Source organism: Salvelinus alpinus, chromosome 9 (genome assembly GCF_045679555.1).
Source record: "Salvelinus alpinus chromosome 9, SLU_Salpinus.1, whole genome shotgun sequence".
NCBI lineage: Eukaryota > Metazoa > Chordata > Actinopteri > Salmoniformes > Salmonidae > Salvelinus > Salvelinus alpinus.
The window spans coordinates 41,219,634-41,242,012 of NC_092094.1; the positions used below are offsets into that span (position 1 = coordinate 41,219,634).

Below are 22,379 nucleotides of genomic sequence, written 5' to 3' on the forward strand. Positions count from 1 at the left end.
TCTTGGGGATCTTCTAGTCTACTCAGACCAAACCCGCATCTGTTACTACCAATCCATCCTCTGTATCCGTCATTCTCTCTGCTCCTGCTTGGTTTCTCTGTGCTACTCCAAGTGTTGTTTATGAGCTAAGTGGACATATCCCTACAGGACTCGCCTCCCACACAAGCCCAGAGAATGATGCTAACAGAGACTGACAACGTGACCAGAGATTCACTTCAACAGGTCAATCTTGAAGTGGCATCATCTCACTGGCACATAGACGCATAGAGAGAGACAGAGAGAACGAGAGAGACACACACGCACACACACACACACACACACACACACACACACACACACACACACACACACACACACACACACACACACACACACACACACACACACACACACACACACACACACACACACACACACACACAGCAATCAAAACAATGTTAGAGATTCAGCTTTTTTTCCACTATTTGAAGTGACACATTCCATTTTTAATATAGTGGTGTATGTCTGAAGGCCTTAGATGAACATGCGCTGGGGGGAGCAAGATATCAAACATGGATTAAAAATTGATAGCCAGATATCAACTTGCGGCTGCTATGGCTGGTGCCCCTGGCATTTAGCCTTGTATACCTGTATTTACAGAACGGCCTTGCAGGCCAGCCATGTAGTGCACTGTTCCCTATGTAGTGCACTATTCCCTATGTAGTGCACTTCATAGGGAACAGGGTGCCATTTGGGACGCAGACTATCCCTATCTTTGTGTCTATGCTCCTCTCAGCTCTGGCGTCAGAGATGGCCTGATAGGGCCGTGTCCCCTGAGGAATCCACAGGGCTGTGTTTCCAGCCTGCCTAACCCTGCCTCCTGTCACTATAGGTACCCAGGGCTTTGGGACAGAGCCAGTCGGCCAGAAGGACATGGCATGTGGCTCTCAATGGGACCTGTACACAACAGAGAAGGGAGAGGCAGGGGAGGGGGGGGGGGGTCTTAAAACCTTCCTGAACAAACACCACTGTCTCATAAGACTACATTTTCGATTGCAGCGTTCATTCTTGAAGATCAAAAGATGGATCTCTTAATTATTTTATTATGAAATGTAACACTGTAAAGGATCTGCCCAACAGGGAGTTGGAAGCCCTTTTCTTAGACATCCAAACCCTCTCCTTCCACCTGACTCAGTTTTGTTAAAGCTTACAGATTGGTGGGTACTTAAGCTGGTCAGAAAATGCTGTCTTCAAATCAAATCAAATGTTATTTGTCACATGCGCCGAATACAACAAGTGTAGACATTACAGTGAAATGCTTACTTACAAGCCCTTAACCAACAATGCAGTTTTAAGAAAATACCCCTAAAAAAAGTAAGAGATAAGAATAACAAATAATTAAGAGAAGCAGTAAAATAACAATAGCGGGGCTATTTACAGGGTGTACCGGTACAGAGTCAATGTGCGGGGGCACAGGTGTCGAGGTAATATGTACATGTAGGTAGAGTTATTAAAGTGACTATGCATAGATAATAACAGAGAGTAGCAGCAGCGTAAAGGGGGGGGGGGGGCAATGCAAATAGTCTGCATAGCCATTTGATTAGCTGTTCAGCAGTCTTATGGCTTGGGGGTAGAAGCTGTTTAGGAGCATTTTGGACCTAGACTTGGCACTCCGGTACCGCTTTCCGTGCGATAGCAGAGAACAGTCTATGACTAGGGTGGCTGGAGTCTTTGACATGATATGCTGCCTGACATGACCCTCATCGGCCATTTCTGACGTCAGCCAACATCCTTGTTCAGTGAAGCCACACTCAATATCCAATATGTCAACGGGCTACATGATCCGCTTCACTGAATCCCCCACTGTCTATCTACTCTAACCCAAACATCCACAACATCTAGGCCTATAGCATCCAGTCTCTTTATTGCCCCCCCCCCAAAAAAACAGCTTGTTTGATTGGGCTGGAAATGTGTACTTGAGATACTGAAAACTAAAAGAAGTAAGTACTGTATGCTGGTTACTCACTGGGCAAAAACTGGTTGAATTAATGTTGTTTGTCATAAAAAACAACAACTTTGAATCAATGTGGAAAACTGATTGGTCATCAAAGTCATCAACGTATGGCCATTTCTTATTTCTTACATGTTTGGTTGATTTCACGTTAGTTGACAACTCAACCAAATGTAAATCAAAACTAGACGTTGAAATGACGTCTGTGCCCAGTGGGTAGTCAGGAAACAAACCCAAAAGTCTAAACCAAAAAAATATGCAACAGGTTTCAAACACTTGAAAACTAGCTATACCTTACTTCAAAAGACTGTCAAGCGTATGCTAATACTGAGTTTGAGACTATACCTACACACCCCAAAGCAAGGACATGATTAGCATGCAATATGTGTGGAACATGCAGTTCTGTCCAGACTGAACACAACAACAGCTATGGCTGGGGTTCAAAGCTGATGGATGGTAATATAACACACACATAGAGAATGTGTGCTGTGATGCTTGGCTAAAGCTCGTTCTGAGCATCATTACCAAGGCCTTAATGGGGTGAAGGTGAGATACGAGTCATCATTTGATCACCCAAATTGCATCAGTCCTGGTCCAGTGCTCTGCTGCAATTGGTCCATGGCTCATGAGTCTCTTTTAACTTTGCCAAAAAAGTGCTTGATGACTCACAAGTAATAGTCCAATACTGAGCCACGATTGGCCACAGAGTCATGAGTTGCCGTTCAATGCTCTGCAGGGATTGGCCATTAGCTTGTTAGTCCAGGACACTAAGTTACATTCCACTGGTCCACAAGCTAGGCCTCGGTGTGAAACACTGCAGTCATCAGCTCAGGACTTTAGGAAGGACGGACAGTGTGAATGGAAAGAGCGATGAATGAGATGCCCAAAACATAAGTTAAGGAAGCTATATACAGTATATGAATGAGATGCCCAAAACATAAGTTATGGAAGCTATATACAGTATATGAAGTCCATTCCAGAAGGCACTACGTACATGGTCTGCAGCAGGCTCTGCGGCACCGTGCAGTTAGCCTTTGGAGGGAAGTTCCAAAACAATCCGGGCCCCATCTATTAGTACAAAATAAAATCATCCGTTGGAGATTGAAAGAGTGAGGGAAAAAAGTGAACAGCAAAGTTCAAGCCATATCGTCATGACTCATAGGTCGATTTTTTACAGTGGTAGGAACAAAGCAATTTTATCTGCCTCAACCTAGCTGATAGAGGAACAAATCCACAGGGTATTTTTAAGCAATAAGGCCCGGGGGGGGGGGGGGGGGGTATATAACCAATATAACACGGCTAAGGAATGTTCTTAGGCACGACGCAAAGTGGAGTGCCTGGTTACAGCCCTTAGCCGTATTATATTGGTCATATACCACAAACCCCCGAGGTGCCTTATTGCCATTATAAACTGGTTACCAACATAATTAGAGCAGTAAAAATAAATGTTTTGTCATACCCATGGTATAGGGTCTGATATACCACGGCTTTCAGTCAATCAGCATTCACCGCTCGAACCACCCAGTTTATAATGCTCTTTGTAGTTCTATTAATATCCAAGAGCAGCAGAGAAACAGACCTGGTCCCATAGGATACAGTGGGCTTTGTTGAGCTTGCATATGCCGAAGGAGAAAAAGCTAACCTGATAACGTCCTTTTTACACTGTATAAGGTGATAATAAATCATAATAGACAGTGTGGATTAAAAAACAGGGACATTGTGTCTACTGTTCATTTGTCAAAGCTTTTGATCCTAGAACAAATGTATGTATTAGAATTCTGCACCAGGCTTATATAAGACAATGAATTGGGGTTGCACCCATATTATTTCATATTATCTTGTCGACAGAAACTGTAGAAATGAACAGGACATATTTCTCACAAGGTGAAAATGATACATATCAGCATTTACTTCCACCAGAGCCCAGGAGCGTCATCATTTTGCTAACAGGTGGTGAAGATCACTCACACCATGTCAGGCCTGACATTCAGCCTCAGATCTCAAAGGGTTTGCCTACAGGTCTCAGTGTGCAACCACTATTCAATGAGGCAGGAGGCTGTGCACACAGCATGTAAACGAACATACACATACACAAAGAGCTCAAAAGAAATGGAGGCCTAACAGATATCCAATTAAAGTTCCTTCAGAAAGTATTCATACCCCTTGACTTATTCCACATTTAGTTGTTACAGCCTGAATTCAAAATTGATTAAATAGTTTTTTTCTCTCACCCATCTACACACAATACCCAATAATGACAAGGTGAAAACATGTTTAGACATGTTTTCAAATTTATTGAAAATTAGTACAGAAATAACAAATTTATTCACACCCGAGTCAATATTTTGTAGAAGCACATTTGGCAGTGATTACAGCTGTGAGTCTTTCTGGGTAAGTCTCTAAGAACTTTCCACATCTGGATTGTGCAACATTTGCCTATTATAATTGTTTTTATTCTTCAAGCTCTGTCAAATTGGTTGTTAATCAATGCTAGACAACCATTTTAGATCTTTCCATAGATTTAAGTCCAAACTGTAACTTGGAACAACTGTAAGACATTCACTGTCTTCTTGGTAAGCAACTCCAGTGTAGATTTGGCCTTGTGTTTTAGGTTATTGTCCGGCTGAAAGGTGGATTTATCGCCCAGTGTATGCTGGAAAGCAGATTGAACCAGGTTTTCCTCTAGGCTTTTGGCTGTGCTCCATTCCGTTTATTTTTTATCCTGAAAAACTAACCAGTCCTTAATGATTACAAGCATACCCATAACATGATGCAGCCACCACTATGCTTGACAATATGAAGTGGGACTCAGTAAATGTGTTGTATTGGATTTGCCCCAAACATAACACTTTGTATTCAAGAAAAAAAGTTAATTGCTTTGCCACATTTTCTGCAGTATTACTTGTTGCAAACATGATGCATGTCTTGGAATATTTTTATTCTGTACAGGCTTCCTTCTTATCACTCTGTCAATTAGGCTATTATTGTGGAGTAACTGTGGATCCATCCTCAGTTTTCTCCTGTCACAGCCATTAAACTCTAACTGTTTTAAAGTCACCATTGGCCTCATGGTGAAATCCATAAGTGGTTTCCTTCCTCTCCAGCAACTGAGTTAGGAAGGACGCCTGTATCTTTGTAGGGACTGGGTGTATTGATACACCATCCAAAGTGTAATTAATAACTTCACCATGCTCAAAGGGATATTCAATCTCTGCTCGACTGAGGGACCTTACAGATAATTTTATGTGTGGAGTACAGAGATGAGGCAGTCATTCCAAATTCATGTTAAATACTGTTATAGCATAGGACTTAGTCCATACAACTTCTTATGTGACTTGTTAAGCACATTTTTACTCCTGAACTTATTTAGGTTTGCCATGACTAAGGGGTTAAATACTTATTGGCTCAAGACATTTCAGCAATTCATTTTTAATTCGTAAAAAAATCTTCTAACATAATTCCATTTTGACATTATGAGGTATTGTATGTAGGCCGGTGACAAAAACATCTAAATGTAATCCATTTTAATTTCAGATTGTAACAGAACAAAATGTGGGAAAAGTCAAGGGGCGTGTGGACACTTTCTGAACGCTCTGGAAATGTCCACTGATGAACTCTTCATTGAGACTGTAAAACTTGGAACACAGAGTCTATTTTGACCAGAATAGAAGCTTTCCTGTCTCTATCCATCTCTAACTCTACCCCTTACACATGCAATGGCCTCAGATACGAAGTGCAGCGTGTTAGTGATTAGTGTGGCTGCTGGTTGGAGGGGAGGGTACGCAAACCTTTTTCTACAGCTGATACACAACTAAACACAACAATGCAAAGCAGTTCGCTATTCTCTTTAACTGGAAAGCAGAAGGCCTGCTCCTGGTAAGGAAGTTAGACTGTATATTCTCTATATTACTTATTAATACGCAGGTTGCCCAAGGCAGTACTGATCTGTATGACGCACTCCTGTTTCTAGGGTTAATAAATTCAACCTGACGACCTCGTACTCACGCCAATGCAGAGGCTGGTACTGGGGCACAGTCAGAGCCTCACTTATACAGCTAGGAGACAGTAGATGATCTGGGGGAGCTAATGTCCCTATACAGTATGTGCTATCATGATCGATGTACCTTAACTCTTTGATAGTGCATAAGAAGGTTAAGTCAAGCTTTGCAAAAATGAGTTCTGTCATTCTATCTCATGTAGGTATCATCATCAGATCCAAACTGAACATACAGACACATAAGGACTTACCTCTTGTGGTGGTTTGAGCTTCAACAGCTGCTATTGTTGCGTATTTTATAGTGCGTCTGTTTTTCTCTCGCTTTCCCTTAGTCTGTTCCAGTCTGTGTGTATGAGCGTGCTACAGAAAGAGGCAGTGTATTCTATGGGGTCTCTGCTCTCCAGATCTCTCTCCCTCTCATCCTCCCTCCCTCTTTCTCTCCCGCTCCCTCCCTCCCTCTCCATCTCGCGCTCCCTTCTCCCTTCCTTCTCGCCTTGGCAATAAACAGAGAGCACGTGTCATCCCCAATGATGCAGCATGAGAGCGCCGCCACACTAGAAGATCAGAGGCGAGGGAGGAGAGAGAAGGGGAGAGGGGATGAAATGAAAGAGGGAAGACAGAATGTGATGGGAGGTAAATTAAACGGAGGGTATGGATATTATGATATGGTCATAAAAGTGAGATTTAGAGTTTGGTAAAGGAGAGAAACTGATTGTTTTGGGGTAATAACTATTGCTGTTGAAAAGAGAAGAGTGAAGGTTCCACTGCACCAATGAGTTCACAATCATGAGCTTCAGAAGTCTATTTTCTGCAACACCCACACAATGGCACATTCCACCAAAACACAAAAAACAGTACTTATGGATTTATTATTTAATTTAGCACATTTTAACTGTAGACAGCCTCTCTCAGCCCCCCCCCCTCACACACACACAGGAATAAACCAATACAATGGGTTTGTTAAAGGGATCTGCTGGTTTACTTTTATTTTGAACATCTTTTTTTCATCATGCAGGCAATAATGGATCTGTGTTTGTTTGCTGGATCCGCAACAAGTGACCTACTTTAGAACAACACTGATTCACTGACGAGACACAGTAATATCAGACCAGATGGACCGATTGCCAAAATGGAGAGCCTCTTCTACGCTGAACAAAAATAAAAACGCTACATGTAAAGTGTTGGTCCCATGTTTCATGAGCTGAAATAAAAGACCCAGAAATGTTCCATATGAACAAAAAGCTTATTTTTCTCACATTTTGTGCTATTTTTTTTTTTATATATCCCTGTCTCCTTTGCCAAGATAATCCATCCACCTGACTGGTGTGGCATATCAAGAAGCTGATTAAACAGCATGATCATTACACAGGTGCACCTTGTGCTGGAGACAATAAAAGGCCACTCTAAACACAATGCCACACATGTATCAAGCGTGCAATTGGCATGCTGACTGCAAAAATGTCCACCTGAGCTGTTGCCAGATAATTGAATGCTCATGTCTCTACAATAAGCCCCCTCCAATGTAATTTTAGAGAATTTGTCAGTAAGTCAAAATGGCCTCATAACCACAGACCATGTGTATTTCTGGAAGCTGAAAATGTCCTAGTTCTTCCATGGCCTGCATACTCACCAGACATGTCACCCATTGAGCACGTTTGGGATGCTCTGGATCGACGCGTACGACAGCCTCTTCCAGTTCCCGCCAATATCCAGCAACTTCGCACAGCCATTGAAGAGGAGTGGGACAACATTCCACAGGCCACAATAAACAACCTGATCAACTCTATGCGGAGATGTGTCGCACTGCATGAGGCAAATGGTGGTCACACAAGATACTGACTGGTTTTCTGATCAACACCCTACCTTTTTTTCAGGTATCTGTGACCAACAGATTCATATCTGTATTCCCAGTCATGTGAACTCTATAGATTAGGGCCTGATTAATTTATTTCAATTGACTGATTTTCTTACATGATCTGTAACTCAAATAGTTACTTGTTGCATTTATATTTTTGTTCAGTGAGGCAGGGTGAGTCACAGTTCTAAACGCTGTCATGTTTGGTCTGGACAAAATGCTCAGTGTTCATCAGACACAGATTAGTGTACGCAGTGTTCACAAACAGGGAGCTATTGGCCCTAATTTGTCTGTGCAGTGATACTGCTGATGGTCCAGCACAGTAAGCAGGTCAGAGACCTTATTAGGATGTAGATAGGATAGTATGCTGGAGTGGAGAACAGAACAGAACAGCCGTTAGCCAATAGGGCGTGGCCAGCAGAGAGACTGAAGGGAAACCTGGCACACAGAGGGACTGTGTCTGAAATGGCACCCTATCCCCTATGTAGTGCTCAGTGCTCTGGTCAAAATAAGTGCACTACATAGGGAATAGGATCAGGGGTGCCATTTGAGAAGCATCTTGGAGTGGAGAATAGCCGTTGACCAACAGGGCATGGCCAGGCCGAGAGGCTGAAGGGACACCAGAGACCTGGCACAGTGTGGGACTCTACCCTCAGAGGAGAAATGTTAAAGAGCACTTGGTCCAGTATGTGGGATGGTGTTTGCGCCAGCTTGCTTAACTACTCAACCCACATACTGTACAGCAGGGATCATCAACTAGATTCAGCCGCGGGCCGATCTTTTCTTGAGCAGATGGTCAGGGGGCCGGAACATAATTACATCTAGTTTGTAGACTGCAAATTGACAGCAAGAAGCCCAAACAGGTATAATATTTGACTTAAACAATCATTTCAAACCTTGCTTACATTTCTACATGATCACATTTGTACACGAGCACCGGCCTGTACCCTAAATGCCATAAGCTTTATCCTGGCCCCTTACACTAAGTCTGAATTTGTCCTGATAGGTGATCTAAACTGGGACATGCTTAAACCACCTGACCAAGTCCTAAAGTAATGGGACTCCCTAAATCTTTCTCAGATTATTAACAATCCCACAAGGTATGACTCCAAACACCCAGAAAAGGCTACTCTCCGTGATGTTATCCTCACAAATAATCCTGATAGGTATCAGTCTGGTGTTTTCTGTAATGACCTTAGTGATCACTGTTTTACAGCCTGAGTTCGTAATGGCTGCTCAGTGAAATTACCTGTCCTGATTTGTCATAGACGCTTGCTAAAAACCTTTAATGAGCAAGCCTTCCTTCATGACCTGGCCTCTTTAAATGGATATTGAATCAGCTTGATCCCCTTGGTGGAAGACGCTTGGACCTTCTTTTTTATATTTTCAGTGGTATTGTTAACACGTGCCCATAAAGAAAATGAAAAACAGGTTCAGCCCCTGGTTCGACTGTGATTTGGCAGAGTTACTCCACCTCAAGAATTCCATTTGTCAAATCGCTTGGCACACGCATACTCAGGCTGACTGGCTCTCATTCAGGCAAATGAGAAATAAGTGCACTCAGGTTATCCGGAAGGCCAAAGCTAGTTACTTTAAGGAGCAGTTCTCTCTCTTTGGGTCTAACCCCAAGAAGTTCTGAAAAACAGTTAAAGACCTGAAGGATAAACCCTCCTCCTCACAGCTGCCCATGTCCCTTAATGTTGATGATGTGTCTCAGCCACTGCCTGTGACCAAGGGAGTACCCCAAGGCTCGATCCTAGGTCCCACGCTCTTCTCAATTTACATCAACAACATAGCTCAAGCAGTAGGAAGTTCTCTCATCAATTTATATGCAGATACAGTCTTATACTCAGCTGGCCCCTCCTGGAATTTTGTGTTAAACGCTCTACAACAAAGCTTTCTTTGTGTCCAACAAGCTTTCTCTGCCCTTAACCTTGTTCTGAACACCTCCAAAACAAAGGTCATGTGGTTTGGTATGAAGAATGCTCCTCTCCCCACTGGTGTGATTACTACCTCTGAGGGTTTAGAGCTTGAGTTAGTCACCTCATACAAGTACTTTGGAGTATGGCTAGATGGTACACACTGTCCTTCTCTCAGCACATATCAAAGCTGCAGGCTGAGGTTAAATCTAGATTTGGCTTCCTTTATCGTAATCGCTCCTCTTTCACCCCAGATGCCAAACTAACCCTGATTCAGATGACCATCCTACCCATTATAGATCGGCAGGTAAGGTTTCTCTCGAGCGGCTAGATGTTCTCTACCATTCGGCCATCAGATTTGCCACCAACCTCCTTATAGGACACATCACTGCACTCTATACAACTCTGTAAACTGGTCATCTCTGTATACACGTCGTACTGGTTGATGCTTATTTCTAAAACCCTCTTAGGCCTCACTCCCCCCTATCTAAGATATCTACTGCAGCACTTCATCCTCCACATACAACACCCGTTCTGCCAGTCATATTCTGTTAAAGGTCCCCAAAGCACACACATCCCTGGGTTGCTCCTCTTTTCAGTTCGCTGCAGCTAGAGACTGGAATGAGCTGCAAAAAACACTCAAACTGGACAGTTTTATCTCTTCATTCAAAGACTCAATCATGGACACACTTACTGACAGTTGTGGCTGCTTCGCGTGATGTATTGTTGTCTCTACCTTTTTGCCTTTGTGCAGTTGTCTGTGCCCAATAATGTTTGTACCATGTTTTGTGCTGCTACCATGTTATGCTGCTGCCATGTTGTGTTGCTACCATGCTATGTTGTTGTCTTAGGTCTCTCTTTATGTACAGTTGTGGGCAACATTTTTGAGAATGACACAAATATTAATTTTCACAAAGTCTGCTGCCTCAGTTTGCATATACTCCAGAATGTTATGAAGAGTGATCAGATGAATTGCAATTCATTGCAAAGTCACTCTTTGCCATGCAAATGAACTGAATCCCCAAAAAACATATCCACTGCATTTCAGTCCTGCCACAAAAGGACCAGCTGACATCATGTCAGTGATTCTCTCGTTAACACAGGTGTGAGTGTTGATGAGGACAAGGCTGGAGATCACTCTGTCATGCTGATTGAGTTCAAATAACAGACTGGAATCTTCAAAAGGAGGTTGATGCTTGGAATCATTGTTCTTCCTCTGTCAACCATGGTTACCTGCAAGGAAACACGTGCCGTCATCATTGCTTTGCACAAAAAGGGCTTCACAGGCAAGGATATTGCTGGCAGTAAGATTGCACCTAAATCAACCATTTATCGGATCATCAAGAACTTCAAGGTGAACGGTTCAATTGTTGTGAAGAAGGCTTCAGGGCGCCCAAGAAAGTCCAGCAGGCGCCAGGAGCGTCTCCTAAATTTGATTCAGCTGCGGGATCGGGGCACCACCAGTACAGAGCTTGCTCAGGAATGGCAGCAGGCAGGTGTGGGGCAAAGACTTTTGGAGGATGGCCTGGTGTCAAGAATGGCAGCAAAGAAGCCACTTCTCTCCAGGAAAAACATCAGGGACAGACTGATATTCTGCAAAAGGTACAGGATTGGACTGCTGAGGACTGGGATAAAGTCATTTTCTCTGGTGAATCCCCTTTCCGATTGTTTGGGGCATCCTGAAAAAAGCTTGTCCGGAGAAGACAAGGTGAGCGCTACCATCAGTCCTGTGTCATGCCAACAGTAAAGCATATTGAGACCATTCATGTGTGGGGTTGCTTCTCAGCCAAGGGAGTGGGCTCACTCACAATTTTGCCTAAGAACAGCCATGAATAAAGAATGGTACCAACACATCCTCCGAGAGCAACTTCTCCCAACCATCCAGGAACAGTTTGGTGACGAACAATAACTTTTCCAGCATGATGGAGCACCTTGCCATAAGGCAAAAGTGATAACTAAGTGGCTCGAGGAACAAAACATCTATATTTTGGGTCCATGGCCAGGAAAATCCCCAGACCTTAATCCCATTGAGAACTTGTGGTCAATCCTCAAGAGGCATGTGGACAAACAAAACCCCACAAATTCTGACTAACTCCAAGCATTGATTATGCAAGAATGGGCTGCCATCAGTCAGGATGTGGCCCAGAAGTTAATTGACAGCATGCCAGGGCGGATTGCAAAGGTCTTGAAAAAGAAGGGTCAACACTGCAAATATTGACTCTTTGCATCAACTTCATGTAATTGTCAATAAAAGCCTTTGACACTTATGAAATGCTTGTAATTATACTTCCGTATTCCATAGTAACATCTGACAAAAAAGACACTGAAGCAGCAAACTTTGTGGAAATTAATATTTGTGTCATTCTCAAAACGTTTGGCCACGACTGTAGTGTTGTGGTGTCTCTCTTGTCGTGATGTGTGTGTGTTATTTTATTTTTAATCCCAGCCCCTGTTCTCGCAGGAGGCATTTTGGTAGGCCGTCATTGTAAATAAGAATTTGTTCTTAATTGACTTGTCTAGTTAAGGTTAAAAACATATATATTTTTTTATAACCGGACAGTTTATTATGTACACCACCCGTTCACGAAAATTGATCGCTCCTACAGACAGTGAGTCACGTGGCGTTGGCTAGCTATATAAAGCAGGCTGACAGGTATGAGGTCATTCAGTTACTGTTCGATTGAACGTTAGGATGGGCAAAACGAGTGACCTAAGCGACTTGGAGCGTGGTATGATCTTCAGTGTCAGGTGTGCCGGATCCAGTATCTCCGAAACGGCTGCCCTCCTGGGCTTCTCACGCACGTCAGTGTCTAGGGTTTACCAAGAATGGTGCGACAAAAAAAAAAACTCCAGTCAGCGGCAGTCCTGTGGTCAAAAATAGCTCGTTGATGAGAGAGGTTGAAGGAAGATCAACCAATCAATCAGATGTATTTATAAAGTCCTTTTTACATCAGCCGATGTCACAAAGTGCTGTACAGAAACCTATCCTAAAAGCCCAAACAGCAAGCAATGCAGATGTAGAAGAATGGTGGCTAGGAAAAACTCCCTAGAAAGGCTGGAACCTAGGAAGAAACCTAGAGAGGAACCAGGCTCTGAGGGGTGGCCAGTCCTCTTCTGGCTGTGCCAGTTGGAGATTTATAACAGAACATGGCCAAGATGTTCAAACGTTCATAGATGACCAGCAGGGTCATCTATGAACCAGCAAATCTCCAACTGACCAGCAGGGTCATCTATGGCAAGAATCGTGCAAGCTAACAGGTGGGCAACAGACACAAATAACGGAGCAGTACAACAGTGTTAAAGCAGAACAGCATCTCAGAACTCGTTGATCCTTGTCACGGATAGGCTATTGCAGCAGACAACCACACAGAGTTCCACTCCTATCAGCTAAAAACAAGAAGCTGCTGCTCCAGTGGGCATGTGATCACCGACACTGGACAATTGAAGAGTTTGAAAAACATAGCCTGGAACATGACAGCAAGTTAAATTTACTTCAGTGGCCTGCACAGTCCACAGACCTCAACCCAATAGAGTAGTGGTCACCAAACAGTCGATCTCCAAGGCATTCCTAGTTGATCAAACATTTTTGTAAAAAACACAACAATAAATGTAATTTAAAAAATAAATGTTTTGTGCTCTTGACGGTAGGGGCACTTGATTCAGCAGCCCTAGCCCCTGAAAGGCAAGTGTTCCCATTTTGAACCATTTCATGTGTCTGAAGGTAGAACTCCACCTAACCCAGGAGTCCCAGTGTATATCAAGTGCACCTATAGGCTTACCGCTGGCCAATCAGATAGTTTGGATCACCGTGTCTGCACAGTGAAGCCCCGAGCACAAAACATTTGAAACCATGACTAGAGAGAGACTCAACGAATAGAGCAAAGAGCTGCTGTTTTTAGGAGTAAGTTCATATTTTTTGTTATTCAGCACTGTCAACACTTTGTTCAAAACTTTTATAACCAATAAAATGTGCATTCTCCCTACTTCCACTCACGCTACAACCAGCACCGCAGCTGCAACGAATTAGTATTTCATAGCAAAGTGTTTCGATAAGCTTGCATTGTTAGTACTAGCAGCTTGTCCATTTTTTTATATTGATATTTCACTTCATCTGGACATCGGATTAAATACACGAATTGGCGTATGAGGCAGAAATAATGCAGTGCGACTTGAGTTCGCCATCAGCTGGAAGACTGCGTGCCCTTTTCTCAGCAGATGGTTGGTGACTTGGGTGAGAGGCATCCTTACCGCTGCTCTCTCTCCTCAGACAGACCATCAGGATTCTGCTCATTCAGCTCATTCAGCTGTACAACAAATGATATATTACCAGTGTGATCATATCATTTCAAAATGGTCTGAAAAGAACAATGGCAGGGCAATTCAAGCATAGCAAATATGCAATGATAATGTATTGGACATATAGTTTACCACAAACCACATTGCTACAGAACTTTTATAAATAAGATATACACAGTGCACTTGGAAAGTATTCAGACCCCTGGACTTTTTCCACATTGTTAAAGCCTAATTCTAAAATGGATTAAATAGTTTTTTCCCTCATCAATCTACACACAATACCCCATAATGACAATGCAAAAACAGGTTTTTAGAAATGTTTGCAAATGTATACATTTTTTATTTATTTACATAAGTATTCAGACCCTTTACTCAGTACTTTGTTGAAGAACCTTTGGCAGCGATTACAGCCTCGAGTCTTCTTTGGTATGATGCTACAAGCTTGGCACACCTGTATTTGGGGAGGTTCTCCCATTCTTCTCTGGAGATCCTCTCTAGCTCTGTCAGGTTGGATGGGGAGCATCGCTGCAAAGCTATTTTCAGGTCTCTCCAGAGATGTAAGATCGGGTTCAAGTGCGGGCTCTGGCCGGGCCAATCAAGGACAATCAGAACAATCGTTCTGGAGCAGGTTTTCATTAATGATCTCTTTGTACTTTGCTCCATTAATCTTTCCCTCGATCCTGACTAGTCTTCCAATCCTTGCCGCTGAGAAACATGCCCACAGCATAATACTTCCACCACAATGCTTCAACATAGGGGTGGTGCCAGGTTACCTCCAGACGTGCCGCTTGGCATTCAGGCCAAAGAATTCAATCTTGGTTTCATCAGACCAGAGAATATTGTTTCTCATGGTCAGAGTCCTTTAGGTAACTTTTGACAAACTCCAAGTGGGGTGTCAGGTGACTTTTACTGAAGAGTGGCTTCCGTCTGGAGTGCTGCAGAGATGGTTGTCCTTCTGGAATGTTCTCCCATCTTCACAGAGGAACTCTGGAGCTCTGTCAGAGTGACCATCAGGTTCTTGGTCACCTCCCTGACCAAGACTCTTCTCCCTCAATTGCTCAGTTTGGCCGGGCGGCCAGCCCTAGGATGAGTCTTGGTGGTTCAAAACTTCTTACATTTAAGAATGATGGAGGCCACTGTGTTCTTGGGGACCTTCAATGTGTCCCCAGATCTGTGCCTTGACACAATCCTGTCTCGGAGCTCTACGTACAATTCCTTCGACCTCATAGCTTGGTTTTTGCTCTGACATGCACTGTCAACTGTGGGTCCTTATATAGACAGGTGCTTGCCTTTCCAAATCATGTCCAATCAATTGAATTCACCACAGGTGAACTCCAATCAAGTTGTAGAAACATCTTAAAAGGATGATTAATGGAAACAGGATGCACCTGAGCTCAGTTTCGATTCTCTTAGCAAATTTAACCTTTATTATTATTTAAAAATTAACCTTTATTTAACCAGGTAGGCCAGTTGAGAACAAGTTCTCATTTACAACTGCGACATGGCCAAGATAAAGCAAAGCAGTGCGACAAAAAAACAACAGCACATACTTACACGTGAGTTACACTATTTAACTAGGCAAGTCAGTTAAGAACAAATTCTTATTTACAATGACGGCCTAGGAACAGAGAGTTAACTGCCTTGTTCAGGGGCAGAATGACAGATTTTTACCTTGTCAGCTCGGGGATTCGATCTAGCAACCTTTCGATCTAGCAACCTGCCCAACACTCTAACCACTAGGCTACCTGCCGCCCCTCCTTGACCAAATGGTCTGAATACTTATGTAAATAGGTATTTCTGTTTCTATTTCTTTTTATTTTGTATTAATTTGCAAAAAAATTGGAAAACCTGTTTTCACTTTGTCAGTATGGGGTATAGTGTGTAGATTGATGATTGAAAAATAATTTAATCAATTTTAGAATAAGGCTGTAACGTAACAAAATGTGGAAAAAGGGGTCTGAATACTTTCCGAATGCACTGTATACAAATGTATGTGGACACCCCTTCAAAATTTGTGGTCAAATTTCAGTCACATCCGTTGCTGAAAGGTGTATAAAATCGAGCACCCAGCCATGCAATCTCCATAGACAAAAATTATTAGTAGAATGGCCTTACTGAAGAGCTCAGTGACTTTCAACGTGGAACCGTCATAGGATACCTTTCCAACAAGTCGGGTTCATCAAATTTCTGCCCTGCTACAGCTGCCCCGGTCAACTGTAAGTGCTGTTATTGTGGTCCCGTGTGGCTCAGTTGGTAGAGCATGGCGCTTGCAACGCCAGGGTTGTGGGTTCATTCCCCACGGGGGGACCAGGATGAATATGTATGAACTTTCCAATTTGTAAGTCGCTCTGGATAAGAGCGTCTGCTAAATGACTTAAATGTTATTGTGAAGTGGAAACGTCTTGGAGCAACTACGGCTCAGCCAAAGTGGTAGGCCACACAAGCTCAAGCTACTGCCAAGTGCTGTAGGGCGTAAAATCGTCTGTTGCAACACTCACTAACAAGTTCCAAACTGCCTTTAGAAGCAACGTCAGCACAATAACTGTTTGCCGGGAGCTTCATGAAATGGGTATCCATGGCCGAGCAGCCGCACACAAGCCTAAGATCACCATGCGCAATGCCAAGCGTCAGCTGAAGTGGTGTAAAGCTCGCCGCCATTGGAGCAGTAGAAACACGTTCTCTGGAGTTATGAATCACGCTTCATCATCTGGCAGTCCGACGGACGAATATGGGTTTGGTGGATGCCAGTAGAGCGCTACCTGACCCAATGCATAGTGCTAACTGTAAAGTTTGGTGGAGTAGGAATTATGGCCTGGAGCTGTTTTTCTATGGTTCGGGCTAGGCCCCTTAGTTCCAGCGAAGGGAAATCTTAAAGCTACAGCGTACAATGACATTCTAGGTGAATCTGTTCTTCCAACTTTGTGGCAACAGTTTGAGGAAGGTCCTTTCCTGTTTCAGCATGGCAATGCCCCCGTGCACAAAGCAAGGCCCATACAGAAATGGTTTATCGAGATTCGTGTGGAAGAACTTGACTGGAAGAACAGAGCCCTGACCTCAACCCCATTGAACACCTTTGGAATGAATTGGAACGCCGACTGGGAGCCAGGCCTAATTGCCCAACATCAGTACCCAACCTCACTAATGCTCGTGGCTGAGTGGAAGCACGTCCTCTCAACAATGTTCCAACATCTAGTGGAAAGCCGTCCCATCATATTAATGATTTTGGAATGAGATGTTCGACGAGCAGGTGTCCACATACTTTTGGTCATATAGTGTAGGTTAATGTTTCAAAGGTTTACGTTTTTTAAGTAATATACATACAGTTGAAGTCAGAAGTTTACATACACTTAGGTTGGAGCCATTAAAACTCGTTTTTCATACACTTCACAAATTTGTTGTCAACAAACTATAGTTTTGGTAAGTCGGTTAGGACATCTACTTTGTGCATGACACAAGTAATTTTTCCAACAATTGTTTACAGACAGATGAATTCACTTATAATTCACTGTATCACAATTCCAGAGGGTCAGAAGTTTACATACACTAAGTTGACTGTGCCTTTAAACAGCTTGGAAAATTCCCGAAAATTATGCCATGGCTTTAGAAGCTTCTGATAGGCTAATTGACATCATTTGAGTCAATTAGGGGTGTACCTGTGGATGTATTTCAAGGCCTACCTTCAAACTCAGTGCCTCTTTGCTTGACATCATGGGAAAATCAAAAGCATCATGTTGTGTCGGTGCTTTGCTGCAAGAGGGAATGGTGCACTTCACAAAATAGATGGCATCATGAGGCAGGAAAATAATGTGGATATATTGAAGCAACATCTCAAGACATCAGTCAGGAAGTTAAAGCTTGATCGCAAATGGGTCTTCCAAATGGACAATGACCCCAAGCATACTTCCAAAGTTGTGGCAAAATGGCTTAAGGACAACTAAGGTACTGGAGTGGCCATCACAAAGCCCTGACCTCAATCCTATAGAAAATTTGTGGGCAGAACTGAAAAAGCCTGTGCGAGCAAGGAGGCCTACAAACCTGACTCAGTTACACCATCTCTGTCAGGAGGAATGGGCCAAAATTCACCCAACTTATTGTGGGAAGCTTGTGGAAGGATACCCGAAATGTTTGACCCAAGTTAAACAATTTAAAGGCAATGCTACCAAATACTAATTGAGTGTATGTAAACTTCTGACCCACTGGGAATGCGATGAAAGAAATAAAAGCTGAAATAAATAATTCTCTCTACTGTTATTCTGACATTTCACATTCTTAAAATAAAGTGGTGATCCTAACTGACCTAAGACAGGGAATTTTTACTAGAATTAAATGTCAGTAATTGTGAAAAACTTAGTTTAAATGTATTTGGCTAAGGTGTATGTAAACTTCTGACTTCACCTGTGTGTGTGTATATACATATATACATATATATACACTGCTCAAAAAAATAAAGGGAACACTTAAACAACACAATGTAACTTGCATTTTGACTCAAAAAGTGATCTTGACTCAGAAAAGGTTGGTGACCACTACATTAGAGCATCTTTGGGATGAGATGGAACAGGTTGTTCGCATCATGAACGTACCACCGTCAAATCTGCAGCATGATGCCATCGAGTCAGCATGAACCAACATCCATGTGGAACGTTTCTGACACTTTGTAGATTACCCCAAATAATTCAGACGGTTTTGGAGGCAAAGGGGGGTACGATACAGTACTAGATGTGTGTACTTAAAAAACTGGCTGGTGATTGTATATCTCTATTATGCGTGGGAATACTTCAATTAATTTCCTAAATTAAAATAACTTGGAGCTGATTTACTGGCGTTTTTAGTCTTATGTCCAACAATAATAATAAATAATAATAATATCATATTTTTTTCTCAGAATACTTGGGGGGCCAAATAAAATCAACCACGGGTCAAATTTGTCCATTGGACCTCCAGTTGGGGAACCCTGGAGTACAGTATTCCTCCTGCAGTACAACTCTGACTCATCTGTGTGTTATGCTGAGAATGGGCAGCTCTCAGGCAGCGAGAGTGGCTCTGCTCTGATGTATTTATGGAGACCACTTCTCTTGAAAAGCTCCCTTGTCCATCGACAGAACACCCAGCGCTAAATACAATCCACCGACAGAGAGGTAGAGAAGACGGAGGGAACCAGGGAGAATGCAGAGAATCAATCAAGACTGAAAGAGAGATGGATGAGTGGTAACACTTTACATGTACATTATGGTATACTTTATAGAGCGTTCATAGGTAGTTTAGCCATGCTGTGCGTCATCACATGGGTAACCAATGGTTCTGTGTCGCAGTTTTTCCATTATCACTACTTATCAGTCTACACTCAGCCTATACAAAACCAATGTTTGCCGCATTAGATAATATTGGGAAGAATATATTCCTCTCTCTCTATCCTCCCACCCCCAGCCCATGGCATTGTTGGGCTGTTGTGTCTGTGCCAGAGTGCGCAGTGGGGGGAGATTATACCCATTTGAAGAGTGGTGTGGGGGCGTTCACTCAGATACGGCTAATCCTGACACACCTCATCACTACGATGTGGATGCAATGTGCGCCTCAGCACCTCTGTTCTCTTACAGAAACCCCTGGAAAGTGCACAGCTCTCACGCAGACAGAGAGGAGAAAGCAGACAGATGCAGGGAGTTTTATTGATGTAGCTAGGCTACATGCTCCCTGTAGTGAGGATGAGAGGAAGGCGTCGTCATCTCTCAGAAAAGTAAAGCTCGTCAAAAGTTTACTTTTAGTCGCTCGTGTTAAAGTTTCACCTCACTGAGGTCGAGGTCCTGATTAGTCAAGACGCTTTATGTCGCTGGGTGGTGTAGTTCAAAACATAAATAAAGAAATATGTCAGATGTTGGACATCTTATTATTTCATTTATAATGAATTTAAGCAGGAAGGTCACTTTGTGGTGAGCATCTATTTTACAAATGCGCCTTGGCCAAGAACGCAGCCTAATAAATAAGTTAGCAGCACAAACACATACTGTACATTAGTGCAATTTGACACAAAACATATACACCTCCTTATAATACCTTCTTTTCCAGTACCTTTTCAACTATCTTTGCAATGAAACAGCTTCCATATATTAGCACATATTCAGCAGTGGAGGCTGGTGGGAGGAGCTATAGGAGGATGAGCTCATTGTAACGTGTGGAATGGATTAAATAGAACAGAGTCAAACATGTGGTTTGCACATGTTTGATGTGTTCGATATCGTTCCATTTATTCCATTCCAGATATTACAATGAGCCCGTCCTCCTATAGGTCCTCCCACCAGCCTCCTCTGATATTCAGTTTTGTTCTTTGATCTGTGAAGCCATGCGGGTAAAAAGGGCAGACACCCTACAGAAGACAATCAGAAAATAGAAAGGTGAGAAGAAGCAACTTTCAATGAGATGTAGTGTTACAGAACAAAAAGCCAGCAGCATCCCACCACCATTATTCAAATAAGAACAAGGACTTTAAAGAGAAGTGCTGTAGTAGATCAAAGTAGTCTAAATAATGTGGGCTGGAATTACCCAAAACACAAGCCCTATTATGGAACTGTGCAGTAGTACACTTCAAAGAAAAGATAATTAAATAGTTAATTGCATGGAAACAGTATATTGGCAGCCACATTCATAATAAAAGCCCAAATCTGCCTGCATAATACCCAGAAAATGAGGCGCAAGCGTACACAAATATGTTCGTTTTAAATCTGTCAGAGACCCTTAAACTAAACAGAAAGCAGAGGCTGCTGTGTGTGTCAGTTCCTGGACTCTGTCCCTAACTCTACCCTTTGATGTTGATAATCTTTTGGCTGAGCATAGTCTCTCTAGTTGGCTCCAGGGAGAGCTCCGACAGTTGTCACAGCACCAGACAAGATCAGACCAGAACATTCTAGAAGCCTGCAAATCAGCCATACTACATAGCACACACACTAGAATCACGTGGTGCTCAGGCATTGCGTCACAATCTTCAGATATCTAGACAACCCTGGCTTATTCCGCTGAGGCATTGATTGGAAGCTACTCTAGCCAAGCCATATTCTCTCTCTCGCCTCAAGACCATGGAGAAATGGGCCCTGTGCTAAAGAGCTAAGAACATTACCTCAGTTCTGCAGTACAAATGACTAGAGCCAGGAGTTTCCCTGGTCAGGTCATGTGGTCAGGAAACACTGACAACAGACTTCTACTATTACCAGAACTGCAGAGTCCCTCCAAATGGTCTGGACTGGTAAGATTCCTGATGGTCCAGCATAAAAAGTTACAGTACACTGTGACGTAGGCCTATGACGAGGGAAAAGTTGATAATATTCTTCAAACCCTCCCCACAGAGGTCAGTCCAGGATCAATAGCTACACCCCAGAGGGGAACGTCAATAGCTTCTATCGCATCACCAACTCCCTAACAGGACAGGCATCAGCTGACCCGCATTTAACACACGAGAGAACATATAGGACTGCCACTGTACTGTAGAAACATACTGATTTACTACCATACATAATGTATGTACATTTCCTCTCAACAGGGATAGACAGTTTAATCGTTTGTAAACAGTACTTGTTCTCTTTAGAAAGCTTCCTACAGGTCTTTCATTTGTGTGTGAAGTGCGGAGGTTTGCACACCGAGACTTGCCCTTGTGCATTATGACGCAGATAGAGCTTTTGATCATCTCTCACACACAATAAATGAATGTGATGTGTGAATGTCACCTCTGGGGAACAGGCAGTGCTGCGACAAAGACAAGTCTAATGAGTGACAGCAGCAGCACAAGGTCAACACACTCACATTTATGTATCACACATTAACACAAACACTTTTGCAAAAATAAACCATTCAAAACTTGACGTTGTTTGACGTTCAGCTGCCCATAACACATCTCCTGATAGCTCCCTGTCACTTCAGTCATTATTATGCAGACACTGCACCACATGAATATGTACTGTAAACAGAGGATTACATTACAAGGGCCATTATGCAAACCACATTTCAGGTTAAACAAATTGAGATGACATTTTTTAGCCAATTCACATTTGAGTCAAGAATCATTCCCTGTGATTAAAATGTTCACAGGCTGAAACTTTGATGCTGACAGAGTACAAATTAGATGTACTTTTAATTGGGTAATGCCTTAAGGCAGTTTCATTGTAAAGATGAAGTCCCCTAACAACCAATGCGTAGCTAATGCAGCAGCATCAACAACTCTCTGTGCTGTTATGACTACGGGCTCTATGGTAGATCGATAGAGTCTAGTGACCAAAAGTCTGTTTTAGCATGATCACATAATTCCATCCAGGTCAAGAGGGATCAGCCAATGAACAC

At 42.8% G+C, this 22,379-nt stretch overlaps 1 protein-coding gene across 9 annotated transcripts in view; it reads right to left on the reverse strand.

Annotated features, from left to right (window-relative positions):
- The window catches only part of ndrg4 (NDRG family member 4), a 33,499-nt gene extending 27,063 nt beyond the window's left edge, over positions 1 to 6,436 (reverse strand). For 5 of the 9 annotated variants that reach the window (XM_071326172.1, XM_071326170.1, XM_071326168.1 and 2 more), the window contains exons 1-2: positions 6,239 to 6,378; positions 2,985 to 3,058 (exon numbers count right to left, since the gene is read on the reverse strand). In XM_071326172.1, the coding sequence (XP_071182273.1) occupies positions 2,985 to 3,058 (74 nt within the window). In that variant the 5' untranslated portion in view covers positions 6,239 to 6,378. Of the gene's footprint in view, positions 1 to 2,984; positions 3,059 to 6,238 lie in introns of all 9 variants that reach the window. The other 4 variants (XM_071326174.1, XM_071326173.1, XM_071326171.1 and 1 more) reach the window with 3 other exon arrangements.
- Between the last annotated feature and the right edge of the window lie 15,943 nt (positions 6,437 to 22,379).